This window comes from Eurosta solidaginis, chromosome 2 (assembly GCF_040869045.1).
Source record: "Eurosta solidaginis isolate ZX-2024a chromosome 2, ASM4086904v1, whole genome shotgun sequence".
Taxonomy (NCBI): domain Eukaryota; kingdom Metazoa; phylum Arthropoda; class Insecta; order Diptera; family Tephritidae; genus Eurosta; species Eurosta solidaginis.
Window position 1 is genome coordinate 209,922,282 of NC_090320.1, and position 18,233 is coordinate 209,940,514.

The 18,233-nt window shown below is 45.1% G+C and overlaps 1 protein-coding gene across 1 annotated transcript in view; it reads right to left on the reverse strand.

Annotated features, from left to right (window-relative positions):
- LOC137242579 (uncharacterized) overlaps positions 1-18,233 on the reverse strand; it is a 174,812-nt gene that overhangs the window by 15,038 nt on the left and 141,541 nt on the right. Inside the window, exon 5 of the mRNA XM_067769860.1 lies at positions 3,611-3,749. Coding sequence (XP_067625961.1) covers positions 3,611-3,749 — 139 coding nt within the window. The remainder of the gene's footprint in view (positions 1-3,610; positions 3,750-18,233) is intronic.

An 18,233-nucleotide genomic window follows, 5' to 3' on the forward strand; every position in this document is an offset into this window, starting at 1 on the left:
TTCTCATTTGCCAATTGAGTACTTCTTGTGCGCGCTGTTGTTTTGCAGTTGCATGGGAGGTGGTACATTGGCTATGATTATTTGGGATCCGAAGAACCCTTGCTGTTGCTATTCTAGTTTATACCACTTCTTGTGCGCGCTGTAGGTTTACAGTTGCATGGGAGGTGGTTTATTGGCGATGATTTGTCGATCCGGGAGAAACGCTTTTGTTGCTATTCTAGTTTATTCCACTTCTTGTGCGCGCTGTTTACAGTGACGTGCTTGGCAAATCTTTCTTGCTCTGACTCCTCGTCGATAAGAAATTGAAAGTGACGTGCTTGGCAGGTCTTCCTTGCTCTAACCCCTCGTCGATAAGAAATTAAAACTGTTTCCATATAGGGCTTTGGCTGAACAATCAGTCAGTAGTATCCTTGTCAGTAATGCACTTAGGCTGAATAACAGCAGAATCATAGGTAGGATCGCCATGTAAACGATGAGAAACAAGTTCACTAGCAAAAGTAAAAGCCAATGCTTGAAGTTAAAGTATGAGAGAGTTTAGTCAAGAATTGTCAGCCTATTTATACTAAATTATTCTAAACATATACATACATACTTACATACATATTTACTTAAACTTTACATACCTACATATTTACATACAAATCGACACAAATATGTACCTTCATATTTGTGTTAATTTGTGACGTCTGTGGGAAATGCAGTATCAGCAAATTTGCCTAAATAAATGTGAAACGAAAATTTGGATTATTCGCACGGTACACACAAATATTTATTAAGTTGTGGGAATCGCGCTATCTGCAACAATTAAAAAATGGGCTGTTTTGTGTGAATTAAAGTTTAGACGCATTTTGTCACAGGACATTAAGGGGTTCACACGTTTTGGAAATGCAATTGTTGGCTGTTTAAACTACAGACTTGTCAATACTTGAAACTATTTTTGAATCAATAATAAAATTTTTGGTATACATTTTTTTAATAAACGCACCTTGCATGTTGAAATTTAAAATTAAATTTTCTGCAGGGATGTTCATGCTCTCGCTCTCACTAATACACTTACAATTAAATTTTTGCCGCCCATTGATTTAAAGGTTAAACAGAAAAGGCAGTTCGGTTTATCATAAATAATAACAGATATCCGAGGAAAAAAGGACTTTCTCAGTGAGATTTGTTTGTACTTAAGTTTTTTTCGGTCCTCTGCAATGATTAATATTTATTTCCAAATTTATTCTTACTATCACTGAGAGTGTGACTTATCGCCTAATGTTTTTTTAGCATAATGTATACTTAACAATAGTTTTTTTAATAAGAGTCTGAAACAGATCTTTCATCAAACTTTAGAGACATAACACCCCACTATGTCAAAATCGTATTGCTTTGCGGTCATTAAGGGACTAATAGGACCTATTTTATATAATTTTTGGATTGTTCGGGGATGGATTTGAGATAATTTCGACACGTGAAAATATGATAATATTGAGCACATTCTGGACCTTATTTTGAGATCATTTCTGGTTGAATTTGAATTTTTCCGCGATTTTTTAGGTACTTTTTCGAGTTGATTTTAGGACGGCGTTTGTAGACATTTCGGGATTATGTGGGAACTGTTTTGAGGTCGTTATTTAATCATATTGGTATTGTTTCAGAGCCATATCGAGATAATTTAGGGATTATATTAGCAATTATTTCAGAATAATTTCGGGACTTCTTTGGAATCAATTAGCAGGGTTCGAAAAAAGATCAATTACAAATTGTCATGAAAAACCCCTCACTTGGGGACCTGTTACCAGAGGATAAGTAAGATAGGTAAGTGTCCTACCACAGTATCTAGATCTGAGTTGGGCTAGAGGGACGCGCATCTCCCTGTGGAGGCTGCTTTCATCACCTGCGAGTTTAGCGTATTTGTCATAGGAAACTGGGTTTACTGAGCTATTGTTGGCATAGTAGTTCGGCGACTTTCTGTGGATGTCTCTGAGTGTTTTTCGTGCTCATATTCCTCACACAGATGACTCATTAAGTGACAAATTTCTTCAAAGTGCTTATGGAGATTACCTCTTAAGTTCTTGAGAGGTGGAGAGTCTTCAATCAGATGTCAGTGGGGATGCCCAGAATTATGAATTCTTTTGAATACCCAGCAGAAATCTTTGTTCAGCATTTTTTGTTGTTGTTGTAGTTGTAGCGATAAGATTGCTCGCCGAAAACTTTGGGGAGTGTTATAGATGTGACGGTCCTTTGCCCGATACAGATCCGGTACGCTCCGGTAACACAGCACCATTAAGGTGCTAGCCCGACCATCTCGGGAACGATTTATGTGGCCACATTAAACCTTCAGGCCATCCCCGCCCTCCCTACCACCAAGTTCCGTGAGGTGCCTCTTACGACAGGCATACATACCGCGGGTATATTCTGCCCCCCAACCCACTGGGGTTTTGTTCAGCATTTCGTTCCTCTCCTTATTGGGAAGTATTTTCGCCTCACTGTGTAGATGATATTTTAGAGATAGAAAAACACATCCCGAGGCAGTTCTAATCGCGGCATTTTGACAATTCCGCAGTTTTACATATTTTGTTTCTATGGGACTGATCGTAGGAGCTTTTGTTACGCTCTGTAATTATGGAACTATAAAGCCTTATACCCATTATTTTTGATATTATCACAGAGCATATGCGTGCTTGCAAAATTATACTGTCCCGCATTATTTGGAACCATGCTCAGATGTGTTTGTCTTCTTAAGCTTTTTGGAGCGATTTTACAACTATAATGGTTTCTACTTTGTTGGGTGCTCCCTATAACTTTGGAAAGTCATCTAGGGAGGATTGCTTGTATATGATCTTTCAACGGAACCAGAGAGCTCATGGAAGGCCTCTCAATTAAGTCAAATGTTTCTAAGCAGGTTTTGGCTCTAGTCTTTTTGTTTTGAAACCTCTCAAGGACCTTTGCAACAGAGCTTATGAGGGTCATTGTCCTGAAACCTTTGGTATAGTCGTGGGTTTCTTAAACGCCTTATATAGGAAACCAACTTCACTGCTTCTCCATGTACGTGATACAAGCTCTTTAAACTCGTTCCAACTGGAGGAGCATTGTATGGTTGAGCTTTTGAAGCATCACCAGACGCCACCAACGCCAAGTGATTTGTATGGTGAAACTGATCCTTCTTTTAAGAATAATAGTCGAGTAAGATTTGATGTACGGCATTGTTGAAATGAACTTGGCAGTAAGAATTAATGCGCTTATGTTTAATGACAGGATCGTTTGGGAATTTTGTATCCCTTTCTGAGTTTTCATTGGGCTACGAAAAATATTGATTAACGCCAACCTGGATCTTGCTGCAAAAATACTAGTGATTTTAGGATATTGGCTTGTGAGAGTCCTGCTTTTGTTCAGGTGCAAGTGAGAGTTTTAATGCTTTCTGCTTTTTTAATGTTTTATATTACATAAGAAAATTTTAGAAATCGATTTTTATATTAGGCAAAACTGACAAGATTGTGAGCTTATTTAACAGCGTCTACAACATGTCCACAAAGCCTTTCATGTCTAAATTTGACCACAGTCGCTTAAGTATGAGAGACATTCCAATGTATATAATACATATCAATGTAAACAATTTTTTTACCTTCTAACTCCTTATCAAGCAGCCGTGATTTTGCCACAACCGTTTCACGTGATTCAAGTACAGGTATTTTTTGGTGTTTTTCGTGGGCTACACTTTCTTCATTGCTTTGCCAATAAACCGATGATATTTTGGCGACACACTGGAAAAGAAATGGAAAATAACGAAGGGATAAGTAACCAGTCGTTATAATAGAAGTGGATGTTGGAAATGTACTACAATTGAATTAAGTCGGCTCAATCACGCACAAATATAAACACACCACATGCTTTTTTTCTCTTCTTCACAATGGTGTCTACGAAAGTAATAATAATCTTATGCTAGATGTGGAAGAGTTTAAATGTTTGGAAATATTCCAACCAAAAATTGTTCTCAATTTGTTAGATAATAAGAACCATTAAATATATGGTGCTATGATAAGATAATCACACATATTTCTTAGCACGGTCTGCTGTCGAACCACAGAACACTATTTACATTTACGCATCTAATATTGCCACTAAACAAAGAAACTAAAATAAATTTCTTCATTTAAACAACTACCGAGTTACAGAAATACTCATGAGCTCCGGCAGCTTACACGATAGCTTTGCTGGTAGGCGCCGAACAATATAAACTCAAATGTGTACATACATATTCACCGTCACCATTCATGAATTTCCGTCTATGTACGTACACATTTCGTTGTCCCACATTTATTACTTTAGCAAACAAGTGGAAAAAGTAATAAAATAAAATCTTGTACAAATATTACAGGCTGTACACAAGTATCTACTCAATACAAACGGGAAATATTATGTATCTACGTATGCACCTTGTACGTAGTAAGCCTACTAGAACCACAGAATGAAGCAAATGTTATGTATACGTCATGGTGTCGCGCTTATATACATACTAGCCTTTACCCGCGGCCCCGTCCGCAAGGAAAATTTTAAATATATGGGCTATTCGCGTTAGCCTGCTTATTATCTCTTTAAAATTTTGTTTTCTGTCTAATGCATTTTATTTTTGTAATTGAGTAAAAAAAAAGAACTAAATGAGCTGATAACCTGATAGGATCCCAAATGATCCCGAAATTATCCAAAAAAAACCTACGAAATGACCCCAACGCTATCGCGGACGGATCCCGAAAACCATCCAGAAATGCCCCGAAAGGGTCTCCAAAAGATCCCCGAATAATCCCAAAAAAACCCGAAATGAGAGCGACACGATTCTAGACGTATGTAGAGAACCACACAGAAATGATCCATGAAGGTGTTCCAAAATGATCCCGAAAAGGTTCCGAAATGACCCTGACGGGCTCCCGGGCGGATCTCAAAATCGATCCAGAAAATATCCAGGAAGGGTCCCTAAATTATCCCGACTAACTCCAGAAAAAGTTCCGAAATGGCTCCGAGGGGATCCACGATGGATCGCGAAAACCATACAGAAATGATTCCGGAAGGATTCCAAAATGATCCCGAAATAGTCCGGAATTGACCCAGATGGGATCCCGCACAGATCCAGAAATGATCCCGGAAGGGTGCAAAAACTATCCCGGAAAAGTAACAAAAAATCCCGAAATGGCGCCTACGGCATCCCGGACGGATCCAGAAATGATCTCGGAAGGGTCCCCAAATGATCCCAAAATGGTCCCGAAATGACCCTGATGGATCCGGCAAACCATCAAGAAATTAGCCGAAAGGGTCCCAAAATGATCCCGAAATAATACAGAAACATTCACGAAACGACCCCTAGAGGATCCCCAAATGATCCCGTATTAGCCCCGAAAAGTTCCCGAAATAACCCCGACGGGATCCCGGACAAATCCCGAAAACCATCCAGAAATGATGCCGGAAGGAATCCCATTAAGACGGGATCCCGAACGGATACCGAAAATCATCCAGAAGTGATGCCGGAAAGGTCCTCAAATGATCACCTAATAGTCCCCTTAAGGGGTCATGGACGGATCCCATAAACCATCCAGAAATGATCCCGATATAGTCCCGTAGAAGTCCCGAAATGACCCTGACGGGATCTCGAACGCACCCCTACATGACCCTGACGGGATCCCGGACAGATCCCGAAATCCATCCAGAAATGATCTTGGGAGGGACCCCAAATGATCCCGAAAAAGTCCCGTAATGATTCCGAGGGGATCCTGATCGGATACCGAAAACCATCCAGAAGTGATGCCGGAAAGGTCCTCAAATGATCACCTAATACCAAAATGACCCTGACGGCATCCCGGACTGATCCCAAAATCCATCCAGAAATGAACTTGGGAAGGTCCCAAAATTATCCCGAAATAGTCTCGGAAAAGTTCAGAAATTACCCTGACGGGTTCCCGGACGAATCCTGAAAGCCATCTCTAAATGATCCCGAAAAAGTCCCGAAATGACCCTGACTGGACCCCGAAAGGATCCCGAAAACTATCCAGAAATGATGCCGGAAATGTCCTCAAATGATCACCTAATAGTTCCGAAAAGACCCTGACGGGATCCCGAACGGATCCCGACAACTATCTAGAAATGATGCCGAAAGGGCCCGCAAATGATCCCGTATTAGTCGAGAAAAAGTCCCGAAATGAACCCGACGGGATGCCGGACGAATCCCAAAAACCATCCAGAAATGATGCCGGAAGGGACACCAAATGATCCCGAAAAAGTCCCGCAATAAACCCGACGGGATCCTGATGGGATACCGAAAACCATCCAGAAGTGATGCCGGAAAGGTCCTCAAATGATAACCTAATACCAAAATGACCCTGACGGCATCCCGGACAGATCCCGAAATCCATCCTGAAATGATCATGGGAGGGTCCCAAAATTATCCCGAAATAGTCTGGGAAAATTCCAGAAATTACCCTGACGGATCCCGGACGAATCCTGAAAACCAATCTTAAATGATGCCGAAAAAGTCCCGAAATGACCCTGATGGGACCCGGAAAGGATCCCGAAAACTAACCAGAAATGATGCCGGAAAGGTCCTCAAATGATCTCCCAATAGTTCCGAAAAAACCCTGACGGGATCCCGAACGGATCCCGACAACTATCCAGAAATGATACCGAAAGGGCCCGCAAATGATCCCGTATTAGTCGAGAAAAAGTCCCGAAATGACCCCGACGAGATGCCGGACGAATCCCAAAAACCATCCAGAAATGATGTCGGAAGGGACCCCAATGATCCCGAAAAAGTCCCGCAATTATTCCGACGGGAATCTGAACGGATACCGAAAACCATCCAGAAGTGATGCCGGAACGGTCCTCAAATGCTCACCTAATAGTCTCAAAATGACCCTGAGGGCATCCCGGACAAATCCCGAAATCCATCCAGAAATGATCTTGGGAAGGTCCCAAAATGATCCCGAAACAGTCTCGGAAAAGTCCAGAAATTACCCTGACGGGTTCCCGGACGAATCCTGAAAGCCATCCTTAAATGATCCCGAAAAAGCCCCGAAATGACCCTGACGGGATCCCGAAAGGATTCCAAAAACTATCCAGAAATGATGCCGGAAAGGTCCTCAAATGATCCCCTAATAGTTCCGAAATGACCGTGACGGGATCCCGAACGGATCCCGACAACTATCCAGGAATTATGCCGAAAGGGTCCGCAAATGATCCCGTATTAGTCGAGAAAAAGTCCCGAAATGACCCCGACGGGATCCCGGACGAATCCCAAAAACCATCCAGAAATGATGCCGGTAGTTATCCCAAATTATCCCGAAATAATCCCGAAATGACCTCGTCGGCATCCCGGACGGATACCGAAAATTATCCAGAAATGATGCCGGAAAGGTCCACAAATCATTCCCTAATAGTCCCGAAATTACCCTGATGGGATCCCGGACGGATCCCGAAAACCATCCAGAAATGATGCCGGAAGAGCCCCCAAATGATCCCGAAAAAGTCCCCAAATGACCCCGACGATATCCCGGACGGATCCCGAAAACCATCCAGAAATAATGCCGGAAGAGCCCCCAAATGATCCCGAAAAAGTCCCAAAATGACCCCGACGAGATCCCGCACGGATCCCGAAAACCATCCAGAAATGATGCCGGAAGAGCCCCAAATGATCCCGAAAAAGTCCCCAAATGACCCCGACATACTCCAGAAAAAGTTCCGAAATGGCTCCGAGGGAATCAACGACGGATCGCGAAAACCATACAGAAATGATTCCGGAAGGATCCCAAAATGATCCCGAAATAGTCCGGAAATGACTCAGATGGGATCCCGCACAGATCCAGAAATGATCCCGGAAGGGTCCAAAAACTATCCCGGAAAAGTAACAAAAAATCCCGAAATGGCTCCTACGGCATCCCGGACGGATCCAGAAATGATCTCGGAAGGGTCCCCAAATGATCCCAAAATGGTCCCGAAATGACCCTGATGGATCCGGCAAACCATCAAGAAATTATGCCGGAAGGGTCCCCAAATGATCCCGAAATTAAACAGAAAAAGTCACGAAACGACCCCTAGAGGATCCCCAAATGATCCCGTATTAGCCCCGAAAAAGTCCCAAAATGACCCTGACGGGATCCCGAAAGGATTCCGAAAACAATACAGAATTGATGCCGGAAAGGTCCTCAAATGATCCCCTAATAGTCCCGAAATGACCGTGACGGGATCCCGACAACTATCCAGAAATGATGCCGAAAGGGTCCGCAAATGATCCCATATTAGTCGAAAAAAAGTCCCGAAAGGACCACGACGGGATCCCGGACGAATCCCAAAAACCATCCAGAAATGATGCCGGTAGGTATCCCAAATGATCCCGAAATAGTCCCGAAATGACCTCGTCGGCATCCCGAAAATTATCCAGAAATGATGCCGCAAAGGTTCCCAAATGATCCCCTAATAGCCCCGAAATCACCCTAATGGGATCCCGGACGGATCCCGAAAACCATCCAGAAATGATGCCGAAAGGGTTCCCAAATGATCCCGTATTAGTCGCGAAAAAGTCCCGAAATGACCCCGACGGGATCCCGGGCGGATCCCGAAAACCATCCAGAAATGATGCCGAAAGGGTTCCCAAATGATCCCGTATTAGTTGCGAAAAAGTCCCGAAATGACCCCGACGGGATCCCGGACGGATCCCGAAAACCATCCAGAAATGATGCCGGATGAGCCCCAAAATGATCCCGAAAACGTCCCCAAATGACCCCGACGAGATCTCGGACGGATCCCGAAAACCATCCAGAAATGATGCCGGAAGAGCCCCCAAATGATCCCGAAAAAGTCCCCAAATGACCCCGACGATATCCCGGACGGATCCCGAAAACCATCCAGAAATGATGCTGGAAGAGCCCCCAAATGATCCCGAAAAGTCCCCATATGACCCCGACGAGATCCCGCACGGATCCCGAAAACCATCCAGAAATGATGCCGGAAGGGTCCCCAAATGATCGCGAAATAGTCCCGAAATGATTCCGGAAGAGTCCCCAAAATGTTCCAAAATAACCCCGACGGGATCCCGGACGGATCCCGTAAACTATACAGAAATGATCCCGGAAGGGTCCCAAAATGATCAAGAAATAGTCCCGAAAAAGTCCCAAAATTACCCCGGCGTAATCCCGGACCGATCCCGAAAACCATCCAGAAATGATCCCGGAAGGGTCTCGATATGACCCTTACGGGATTACAAATAAGGTGAAGCTAATTATAAAACCATGTTAATAAGGCAGCAGGCGCATTGGAGCGAATAAAAAGTTAGATAGAAACATACAGGTAAAGCTAATAAAAGCGTGCTAATAAAAACAATTGATGGAGGGCGGATGGCGGGATTAGAGGAGAGGACCACTGATCGTTCCTCCAAAATTGTCTAGATCTCGTTCTGTATGTACCAGATACCAAAAACTATTGATTTAGGAGAAAATTTAGATTGAGTTATAACAATTTATGGATTTTACACCAGAGGTTAGATAAAGGGGGGCGGCCGGAGGGTGTCACTGATTACTTTGTAAGCCCTCGACTTATTTGACCCCTTGAGTCTGTGATATTGGTGAAGGCCAGTATACGTAAAGTTATAATGTGTAAAAATTATGAAAAATAATTTCTCGAAGGGGTCGTGGTACCCCCACCCCTCTTTCCATGTTCGAAAAAAATTTCGCTAGTAGACTACTGTCTGTGTCCCAAATTTCATCAAAATCCGTATAGCTATTCTGGCGTGATTCAGTCGCAAAGACGAAAAAATATAATAATTAAATTATAACTGTTCCTAGGGGGCGGGGACCACGCCCCTTTTGAAAAATATATAGCTAGTAGATCTTTCTAGACTATTGGCTATATGTGTGCAAAATTTCATACAAATCGGTCCAGCCGTTCTTGCGTTATTGAGTCACAAAGACAAACGTCTGGACAAACATCCAAACATCCAAACATCCAAACATCTTAACATCCAAACTTTCCCATTTATAATATATATTAGATACTAGCCTTTACCCGCGGCCCCGTCCGCAAGGAGAAATTTAAATATATGGGCTATTCGCGTTAGCCTGCTTATTATCTGTTTAAAATTTTGTTTTCTGTCTAATGCATTTTATTTTTGTAATTGAGTAAAAAAAATAACTAAATGAGCTGATAACCTGATAGGATCCCAAATGATCCCGAAATTATCCAGAAAAAGATACGAAATGACCCCCACGCTATCGCGGACGGATCCCGAAAGCCATCCAGAAATGCCCCGAAAGGGTCTCCAAAAGTTCCCCGAATAGTCCCAAAAAAACCGACTCTAGACTTATCCAGAGAACCACACAGAAATGATCCCTGAAGGTGTTCCAAAATGATCCCGAAAAGGTTCCGAAATGACCCTGACGGGCTCCTGGGCGGATCTCAAAAACCATCCAGAAAATATCCAGGACCCTCCCTAAATTATCCCGACATACTCCAGAAAAAGTTCCGAAATGGCTCCGAGGGGATCCACGACGGATCGCGAAAACCATACAGAAATGATTCCGGAAGGATCCCAAAATGATCCCAAAATAGTCTGGAAATGACCCAGATGGGATCCCACACAGATCCAGAAATGATCCCGGAAAGGTGCAAAAACTATTCCGGAAAAGTAACAAAAAATCCCGAAATGGATCCTACGGCATCCCGGACGGATCCAGAAATGATCTCGAAAGGGTCCCCAAATGATCCCAAAATGGTCCCGAAATGACCCTGATGGATCCGGCAAACCATCAAGAAATTATGCCGAAAGGGTCCCAAAATGATCCCGAAATAACACAGAAAAAGTCACGAAACGACCCCTAGAGGATCCCCAAATGATCCCGTATTAGAACCGAAAAGGTCCTTAAATAACCCCGACGGGATCCTGGACAAATCCCGAAAACCATCCAGAAATGATGCCGGAAAGAATCCCAAATGATTCCGAAAAAGTCCCGCATTGATTCCGACGAGATCCCGAACGGATACCGAAAATCATCCAGAAGTGATGCCGGAAAGGTCCTCAAATGATCACCTAATAGTCCCGAAATGACCCTCAAGGGGTCATGGACGGATCCCATAAACCATCCAGAAATGATCCCGATATATTCCCGAAGAAGTCCCGGAATGACCCTGACGGGATCTAGAACGCACCCCTAAATGAACCTGACGGGATCCCGGACAGATCCCGAAATCCATCCAGAAATGATCTTGGGAGGGACCCCAAATGATCCCGAAAAAGTCCCGCAATGATTCCGACGGAATCCTGATCGGATACCGAAAACCATCCCGAAGTGATGCCGGAAAGGTCCTCAAATGATCACCTAATACCAAAATTACCCTGACGGCATCACGGACTGGTCCCGAAATCCATCCAGAAATGATCTTGAGAAAGTCCCAAAATTATCCCGAAATAGTCTCGGAAAAGTTCAGAAATTACCCTAACGGTTTCCCGGACGAATCCTGAAAGCCATCTCTAAATGATCCCGAAAAAGTCCCGAAATGACCCTGACTGGACCCCGAAAGGATCCCGAAAACTATCCACAAATGATGCCGGAAAGGTCCTCAAATGATCTCCTAATAGTTCCGAAATGACCCCGACGGGATGCCGGACGAATCCCAAAAACCATCCAGAAATGATGCCGGAAGGGACACCAAATGGTCCCGAAAAAGTCCCGCAATTATTCCGACGGGATCCTAAACGGATACCGAAAACCATACAGAAGTGATGCCGGAAAGGTCCTAAAATGATCACCTAATAGTCCCAAAATTACCCTGACGGCATCCCCATCCCGGACAGATCCCGAAATCCATCCAGAAATGATCTTGGGAGGGTCCCAAAATTATCCCGAAATAGTCTCGGAAAAGTCCAGAAATTACCCTGACGGGATCCCGGACGAATCCTGAAAACCAATCTTAAATGATGCCGAAAAAGTCCCGAAATGACCTTGATGGGACCCGGAAAGGATCCCGAAAACTAACCAGAAATGATGCCGGAAAGGTCCTCAAATGATCTCCCAATAGTTCCGAAAAGACCCTGACGGGATCCCGAATGGATCCTGACAACTATCCAGAAATGTTACCGAAAGAGCCCGAAAATGATCCCGTATTAGTCGAAAAAAAGTCCCGAAATGTCCCCGACGGGATGCCGGACGAATCCCAAAAACCATCCAGAAATGATGTCGGAAGGGACCCCAATGATCCCGAAAAAGTCCCGCAATTATTCCGACGGGATCCTGAACGGATACCGAAAACCATCCAGAAGTGATGCCGGAAAGGTCCTCAAATGCTCATCTAATAGTCCCAAAATGACCCTGACGGCATCCCGGACAAATCCCGAAATCCATTCAGAAATGATCTTGGGAAGGTCCCAAAATGATCCCGAAATAGTCTCGGAAAAGTCCAGACGAATCCTGAAAGCCATCCTTAAATGATCCCGAAAAAGCCCCGAAATGACCCTGACAGGATCCCGAAAGGATTCCGAAAACTATCCAGAAATGATGCCGGAAAGGTCCTCAAATGATCCCTTAATAGTCCCGAAATGACCGTGACAGGATCCCGAACGGATCCCGAAAACCATACAGAAATGATGCCGGAAGAGCCCCCAAATGATCCCGAAAAAGTCCCCAAATGACCCCGACATACTCCAGAAAAAATTCCGAAATGGCTCCGAGGGAATCAACGACGGATCGCGAAAACCATACACAAATCATTCCGGAAGGATCCCATAATGATCCCGAAATAGTCCGGAAATGACCCAGATGGGATCCCGCACAGATCCAGGAATGATCCCGGAAGGGTCCAAAAACTATCCCGGAAAAGTAACAAAAAATCCCGAAATGGCTCCTACGGCATCCCGGACGGATCCAGAAATGATCTCGGAAGGGTCCCCAAATGATCCCAAAATGGTCCCGAAATGACCCTGGTGGATCCGGCAAACCATCAAGAAATTATGCCGGAAGGGTCCCCAAATTATCCCGAAATAAAACAGAAAAAGTCACGAAACGACCCCTAGAGGATCCCCAAATGATCCCGTATTAGCCCCGAAAAAGTCCCAAAATGACCCTGACGTGATCCCGAAAGGATTCCGAAAACAATCCAGAAATGATGCCGGAAAGGTCCTCAAAGGATCCCCTAATAGTCCCGAAATTACCGTGACGGGATCCCGACAACTATCCAGAAATGATGCCGAAAGGGTTCCCAAATGATCCCGTATTAGTCGCGAAAAAGTCCCGAAATGACCCCGACGGGATCCCGGACGGATAAAGAAAACCATCCAGAAATGATGCCGAGAGGGTTCCCAAATGATCCCGTATTAGTCGCGAAAAAGTCCCGAAATGACCCCGACGGGATCCCGGACGGATCCCGAAAACCATCCAGAAATAATGCCGGAAGAGCCCCAGAATGATCCCGAAAAAGTCCCCAAGTGACCCCGACGAGATCCCGGACGGATCCCGAAAACCATCCAGAAATGATGCCGGAAGAGCCCCCAAATGGTCCCGAAAAAGTCCCCAAATGACCCAGACGAGATCCCGGACGGATCCCGAAAACCATCCAGAAATGATGCCGGAAGAGCCCCCAGATGATCCCGAAAAAGTCCCCAAATGACCCCGACGAGATCCCGGACGGATCCCGAAAACCATCCAGAAATGATGCGGGAAGAGCCCCCAAATGATCCCGAAAAAGTCCCCAAATGGCCCCGACGAGATCAAGGACGGATCCCGAAAACCATCCAGAAATGATGCCGGAAGAGCCCCCAAATGATCCCGAAAAAGTCCCCAAATGACCCCGACGAGATCCCGGACGGATCCCGAAAACCATCCAGAAATGATGCCGAATTATCCCGTATTAGTCGCGAAAAAGTCCCGAAATGACCCCGACGGGATGCCGGACGAATCCCGAGGACCATCCAGAAATGATGCCGGAAGGGTCCCCAAATGATCGCGAAATAGTCCCGAAATGATTCCGGAATAGTGCCGAAAATGTCCCAAAATAGCCCCGACGGGATCCCGGACGGATCCCGAAAACTATACAGAAATGATCCCGAAAGGGTCCCAAAATGATCCCGAAATACTCCTGAAAAAGTCCAGAAATTACCCCGGCGTAATCCCGGACCGATCCCGAAAACCATCCAGAAATGATCCCCGAAGGGTCTCGATATGACCCTTACGGGATTACAAATAAGGTGAAGCTAATTATAAAACCATGTTAATAAGGCAGCAGGCGCATTGGAGCGAATAAAAAGTTACATAGAAACATACAGGTAAAGCTAATAAAAGCGTGCTAATAAAAACAATTGTTGGAGGGCGGATGGCGGGAGTAGAGGAGAGGACCACTGATCGTTCCTCCAAAATTGTCTAGATCTCGTTCTGTATGTACCAGATACCAAAAACTATTGATTTAGGAGAAAATTTAGATTCGGTTATAACAATTTATGGATTTTACACCAGAGGGGGAGATAAAGGGGGGCGGGCGGAGGGTGTCACTGCTTACTTTGTAAGCCCTCGACTTATTTGACCCCTTGAGTCTGTGATATTGGTGAAGGCCAGTATACGTAAAGTTATAATGTGTAAAAATTATGAAAAATAATTTCTCGAAGGGGTCGTGGGACCCCCACCCCTCTTTCCATGTTCGAAAAAAATTTCGCTAGTAGACTACTGTCTGTGTCCCAAATTTCATCAAAATCCGTGTAGCCATTCTGGCGTGATTCAGTCGCAAAGACGAAAAAATATAATAATTAAATTATAACTGTTCCTAGGGGGCGGGGACCACGCCCCTTTTGAAAAATATATAGCTAGTAGATCCTTCTAGACTATTGGCTATATGTGTGCGAAATTTCATCCAAATCGGTCCAGCCGTTCTTGCGTTATTGAGTCACAAAGACAAACGTCTGGACAAACATCCAAACATCCAAACATCCAAACATCCAAACATCTTAACATCCAAACTTTCCCATTTATAATATACTAGCCTTTACCCGCGGCCCCGTCCGCAAGGAGAAAATGAAATATGTGGGCTATTCACGTTAGCCTGCTTATAAAGTTATCTGTTTAAAATTTTTTTTCTGTCTAATGCATTTTATTTTTGTAATTGAGTAAAAAAAAGAACTTTATGAGCTGATAACCTGATAGGATTCCAAAATGATAACGAAATTATCCAGAAAAAGCCACGAAATGACCCCGACGCTATCGCGGACGGATCCCGAAAACCATCCAAAAACGCCCCGGAAGTGTTTCCAAAAGTTCCCGAAGTAGTCCCAAAAAAACCCGAAATGACAACGACACGATTCTAGACTTATCCAGATAACCACACAGAAATGATGCCTGAAGGGTACCAAATTGATCCCGAAATAGTCCCGAAAAAGTTCCGAAATTACCCTGACGGGCTCCCGGACGGATCTCAGAAACCATCCAGAAAATATCCAGGAAGGGTCCCTAAATTATCCCGACTAACTCCAGAAAAAGTTCCGAAATGGCTCCGAGGGGATCCACGATGGATCGCGAAAATCATACAGAAATGATTCCGGAAGGATTCCAAAATGATCCCGAAATAGTCCGGAATTGACCCAGATGGGATCCCGCACAGATCCAGAAATGATCCCGGAAGGGTGCAAAAACTATCCCGGAAAAGTAACAAAAAATCCCGAAATGGCTCCTACGGCATCCCGGACGGATCCAGAAATGATCTCGGAAGGGTCCCCAAATGATCCCAAAATGGTCCCGAAATGACCCTGATGGATCCGGCAAACCATCAAGAAATTATGCCGAAAGGGTCCCAAAATGATCCCGAAATAATACAGAAAAAGTCACGAAACGACCCCTAGAGGATCCCCAAATGATCCCGTATTAGCCCCGAAAAGGTCCCGAAATAACCCCGACGGGATCCCGGACAAATCCCGAAAACCATCCAGAAATGATGCCGGAAGGAATCCCAAATGATTCCGTAAGTCCCGCATTGATTCCGACGGGATCCCGAACGGATACCGAAAATCATCCAGAAGTGACGCCGGAAAGGTCCTCAAATGATCACCTAATAGTCCCGAAATGACCCTTAAGGGGTCATGGACGGATCCCATAAACCATCCAGAAATGATCCCGATATATTCCCGAAGAAGTCCCGAAATGACCCTGACGGGATCTCGAACGCACCCCTAAATGACCCTGACGGGATCCCGGACAGATCCCGAAATCCATCCAGAAATGATCTTGGGAGGGACCCCAAATGATCCCCAAAAAGTCCCGCAATGATTCCGAGGGGATCCTGATCGGATACCGATAACCATCCAGAAGTGATGCCGGAAAGGTCCTCAAATGATGACCTAATATCAAAATGACCCTGACGGCATCCCGGACTGATCCCAAAATCCATCCAGAAATGATCTTGGGAAGGTCCCAAAATTATCCCGAAATAGTCTCGGAAAAGTTCAGAAATTACCCTGACGGGTTCCCGGACGAATCCTGAAAGCCATCTCTAAATGATCCCGAAAAAGTCCCGAAATGACCCTGACTGGACCCCGAAAGGATCCCGAAAACTATCCAGAAATGATGCCGGAAATGTCCTCAAATGATCACCTAATAGTTCCGAAAAGACCCTGACGGGATCCCGAACGGATCCCGACAACTATCTAGAAATGATGCCGAAAGGGCCCGCAAATGATCCCGTATTAGTCGAGAAAAAGTCCCGAAATGAACCCGACGGGATGCCGGACGAATCCCAAAAACCAGCCAGAAACGATGCCGGAAGGGACACCAAATGATCCCGAAAAAGTCCCGCAATAATTCCGACGGGATCCTGAGCGGATACCGAAAACCATCCAGAAGTGATGCCGAAAAGGTCCTCAAATGATCACCTAATAGTCCCAAAATGACCCTGACGGCATCCCGGACAGATCCCGAAATCCATCCAGAAATGAGCTTGGGAGGGTCCCAAAATTATCCCGAAATAGTCTGGGAAAAGTCCAGAAATTACCCTGACGGATACCGGACGAATCCTGAAAACCAATCTTAAATGATGCCGAAAAAGTCTCGAAATGACCCTGATGGGACCCGGAAAGGATCCCGAAAACTATCCAGAAATGATGCCGGAAAGGTCCTCAAATGATCTCCCAATAGTTCCGAAAAGACCCTGACGGGATCCCGAACGGATCCCGACAACTATCCAGAAATGATACCGAAAGGGCCCGCAAATGATCCCGTATTAGTCGAGAAAAAGTCCCGAAATGACCCCGACGGGATGCCGGACGAATCCCAAAAACCACCCAGAAATGATTTTGGAAGGGACCCCAATGATCCCGAAAAAGTCCCGCAATTATTCCGACGGGAATCTGAACGGATACCGAAAACCATCCAGAAGTGATGCCGGAACGGTCCTCAAATGCTCACCTAATAGTCCCAAAATGACCCTGAGGGCATCCCGGACAAATCCCGAAATCCATCCAGAAATTATCTTGGGAAGGTCCCAAAATGATCCCGAAATAGTCTCGGAAAAGTCCAGAAATTACCCTGACGGGTTCCCGGACGAATCCTGAAAGCCATCCTTAAATGATCCCGAAAAAGCCCCGAAATGACCCTGAGGGGATCCCGAAAGGATTCCAAAAACTATCCAGAAATGATGCCGGAAAGGTCCTCAAATGATCCCCTAATAGTTCCGAAATGACCGTGACGGGATCCCGAACGGATCCCGACAACTATCCAGAAATTATGCCGAAAGGGTCCGCAAATGATCCCGTATTAGTTGAGAAAAAGTCCCGAAATGACCCCGACGGGATCCCGGACGAATCCCAAAAACCATCCAGAAATGATGCCGGTAGGTATCCCAAATGATTCCGAAATAATCCCGAAATGAGCTCGTCGGCATCCCGGACGGATACCGAAAATTATCCAGAAATGATGCCGGAAAGGTCCACAAATGATCCCCTAATAGTCCCGAAATTACCCTGATGGGATCCCGGACGGATCCCGAAAACCATCCAGAAATGATGCAGGAAGAGCCCCCAAATGATCCCGAAAAAGTCCCCAAATGACCCCGACGATATCCCGGACGGATCCCGAAAACCATCCAGAAATGATGCCGGAAGAGCCCCCAAATGATCCCAAAAAAGTCCCCAAATGACCCCGACGAGATCCCGCACGGATCCCGAAAACCATCCAGAAATGATGCCGGAAGAGCCCCAAATGATCCCGAAAAAGTCCCCAAATGACCCCGACATACTCCAGAAAAGG